Raw genomic sequence first — 2,628 nt, 5'->3', positions numbered from 1 at the left:
CAATATAAGCATTTATCTGACGACGCTAACAATTACTTAATGACATGAGCAGTAACCGATGTCGATCTCGCAGTGAACATAGAGTGATGATTAATCTTACCGAGCATTAACTTATAATCTATCGCCGAGGCTTACAAAAGGTCCACACGCAGAACACCAAAACACTAGAGAGAGAGAGAGAGAGAGAGAGAGAGAGAGAGGGAGAGGGAGAGGGAGAGAGAGAGAGAGAGAGAGAGAGAGGGAGGGAGAGAGAGAGAGAGAGAGAGAGAGAGAGAGAGAGAGAGAGAGAGAGAGAGAGAGAGAGAGAGAGAGAGAGAAAGAAAAGCCGGGAAAAGAACTAACTCGAGCGCCGCACTAATGCTTGCAACGCCACATGCTTGTGGCGTTGCATGCGTCCGTCGCGACGCTGATACGGTCGTTCTTTCCATGACTCTTCCCATTCTCTCGCTGGTGTCATGGCGTGCCGCGTGCAGACCTCGTGTAAGTCTCTGCGATAGTCAGTAAGTTAGAACTTGGAAGTTGAGATTCCGAATTACTTTGTGTATTCCGCGAGACCGATACCGATTACTATTCATGTCTGTGGTAATTTTTAGCGTCGTCCGATAAATTCTTAGAGTGTATTTTCATAGTTCTAGCATTGTAACTCTGCGACACGATGCCGGTATCCGAGCCGTCTTACACGCGCAATCACGTCTCTACTTACTTACTTATTAATCAACATTTGTATTTAGTATTTAGTTAGTTAGGCATTAAGTGTGTATTAAAACGCCTCATGGCATAAAATCAGAAGCAATACGTAGCGCTCATTCTCAACCTAACTTTTTCCCGCCATACGTTCTTCGCCGTGGTTGGTAACCACCGGCGCCATATTGCGTAGCACGTGATCCAATAGCCACAAACTGGTGACCCCGACGTGATCGCGCGGTGTTTTTGCTGTTGTTTGCGCGTGTGTGACTTCGTGTGTTCGACCTTACGCGCGCATCTAAATAAACCGCCGACATGCCTGGTGGCTCTAGCGATTCCCCGGCGTGCAATCCGGACGGCGGCGCACCATCGCGTATTATCGAGATACCCGCGCTTTCGCGAGTCGGTATTAGGTCCATACCGTTCTGGAAAAAAAAACCAGATCTTTGGTTCGTGCAAATGGAAGCTCAATTCCTCACCGCAGGCATAACGGTAGACGACACGCGGTATAATTACGTAATACAATGTCTCGACGACGATTCCTTGACCGAAGCTAGTGATATCATACTTAATCCGCCCGCGATGGACAGATACGCCGTGCTAAAAGACAGGTTATTGAGAAGCTTCGCGGACAGCGCCGATAAAAAATTGCGCAAATTGTTAAACGAAGTCGACCTAGGCGACCGTCGCCCGTCTCAATTGCTCCGCCGCATGCGGGATCTCGCGCAAAATGGCGCATCGGAAGAAGTATTGAAATCATTGTGGCTGCAGCGCTTGCCGCAACAGGTACAGACGATATTAACGTCCAGCAAGCACGAGCTGGAGGAACTAGCGCAATTAGCGGACCGAATCACGGACGTGCTTAGCCCCAGCGCCGTGGCCGTCGCAACGGTTGCGCCGACGAACAGTAACACTAAAGACTCATAAATATCCGCGCTTACTGAACAAGTAACTAAACTAGTAGCTCATTTATCGCGCGACAGGTCGCGGCCCTCGCATAATTCGCGTCGTAGAAGCCGCTCCAAGTCTCAGCCCACGAGCAAGCCGTGCTGGTATCACCAACGCTTCGGCGGCAGAGCACTCAAATGTACGCAACCGTGCGGAAGCCGACGGCGTCGACAGAGAAGGAAAACTAACAGCCGAACTATCCCCGACGGCAGGAAGTTCGGCGGCGGTGAATCGCCGTTTAATGGTGCGTGACCGTGTCATCGGCACCAATTTCCTGGTGGACACGGGCGCCGACGTCTCGATCGTACCCGCCTCAAGGCGCGACCTTGCGCACTTAGATAAGCAGGTACTCTACGCTGCGAATGGTACGATCATCTCGACGTACGGGCAGAAGCTACTCCGACTCGACCTCGGATTCCGCCGAGTGTTCCAGTGGTCCTTCATCATCGCAGAAGTGGACACCTGCATAATCGGCTCGGACTTCCTGACGCGCTACAATTTGCTGCCTGATATCCGGCATAAGAGGCTTATCGATGGCGACACGCTCTTCAAGATTAACGCACAGCTCGTCTATAAGACAGTACCTCTATAACAGACAGTACGTCTATAAGACAGTAAAGCTGACAGCCTTCGCCGACGACTGCCCTTTTAAAGAATTACTAAGAGAGTTTCCAGAGATCACTCGAACATCGGGTATGCACAAGCCAGCCGCACATGCGGTAGAACACGTCATTGAAACAAAAGGGCCCCCGGTGTCAAGCAAAGCCAGACGACTCTGCCCGAAGAAATTTAAGGCAGCCAAGCAAGAGTTCGAATATATGATTCAACAAGGCTTATGCAGGCCTTCCAAGAGCCCTTGGGCCAGCCCACTGCACCTGGTCAGGAAGAAGAATAGCGACTGGCGTCCGTGCGGGGATTACCGCAAGCTCAACGAGGTAACCGTCCCGGACCATTACTCAATCCCGTTTCTTCAAGACAGCACACACTTTCTTCATG

General features: G+C 50.9%; 1 protein-coding gene across 1 annotated transcript; it reads left to right on the top strand.

Moving 5' to 3' along the window:
• The first annotated feature begins 716 nt into the window (after positions 1-716).
• LOC147908756 (uncharacterized) lies at positions 717-1,740 on the top strand. The gene has a single exon (XM_087408903.1). It carries the CDS (start codon positions 1,000-1,002, stop codon positions 1,609-1,611), a length of 612 nt encoding a protein of 203 aa, XP_087265029.1. The 5' UTR covers positions 717-999; the 3' UTR covers positions 1,612-1,740.
• Positions 1,741-2,628: the final 888 nt, after the last annotated feature.

This window comes from Acromyrmex echinatior, chromosome 8 (assembly GCF_024713525.1).
Source record: "Acromyrmex echinatior isolate Ae372 chromosome 8, ASM2471352v2, whole genome shotgun sequence".
NCBI classification, from domain to species: Eukaryota; Metazoa; Arthropoda; class Insecta; order Hymenoptera; family Formicidae; genus Acromyrmex; species Acromyrmex echinatior.
The sequence above is the reverse complement of the archived record's forward strand: the minus strand, read 5'-3'. Positions and strand labels throughout refer to the sequence as shown.

Bases quoted from the DNA above. Each gene is read 5' to 3' on its own strand.
- LOC147908756 (XM_087408903.1), top strand. From the start codon at position 1,000: ATGCCTGGTGGCTCTAGCGATTCCCCGGCGTGCAATCCGGACGGCGGC.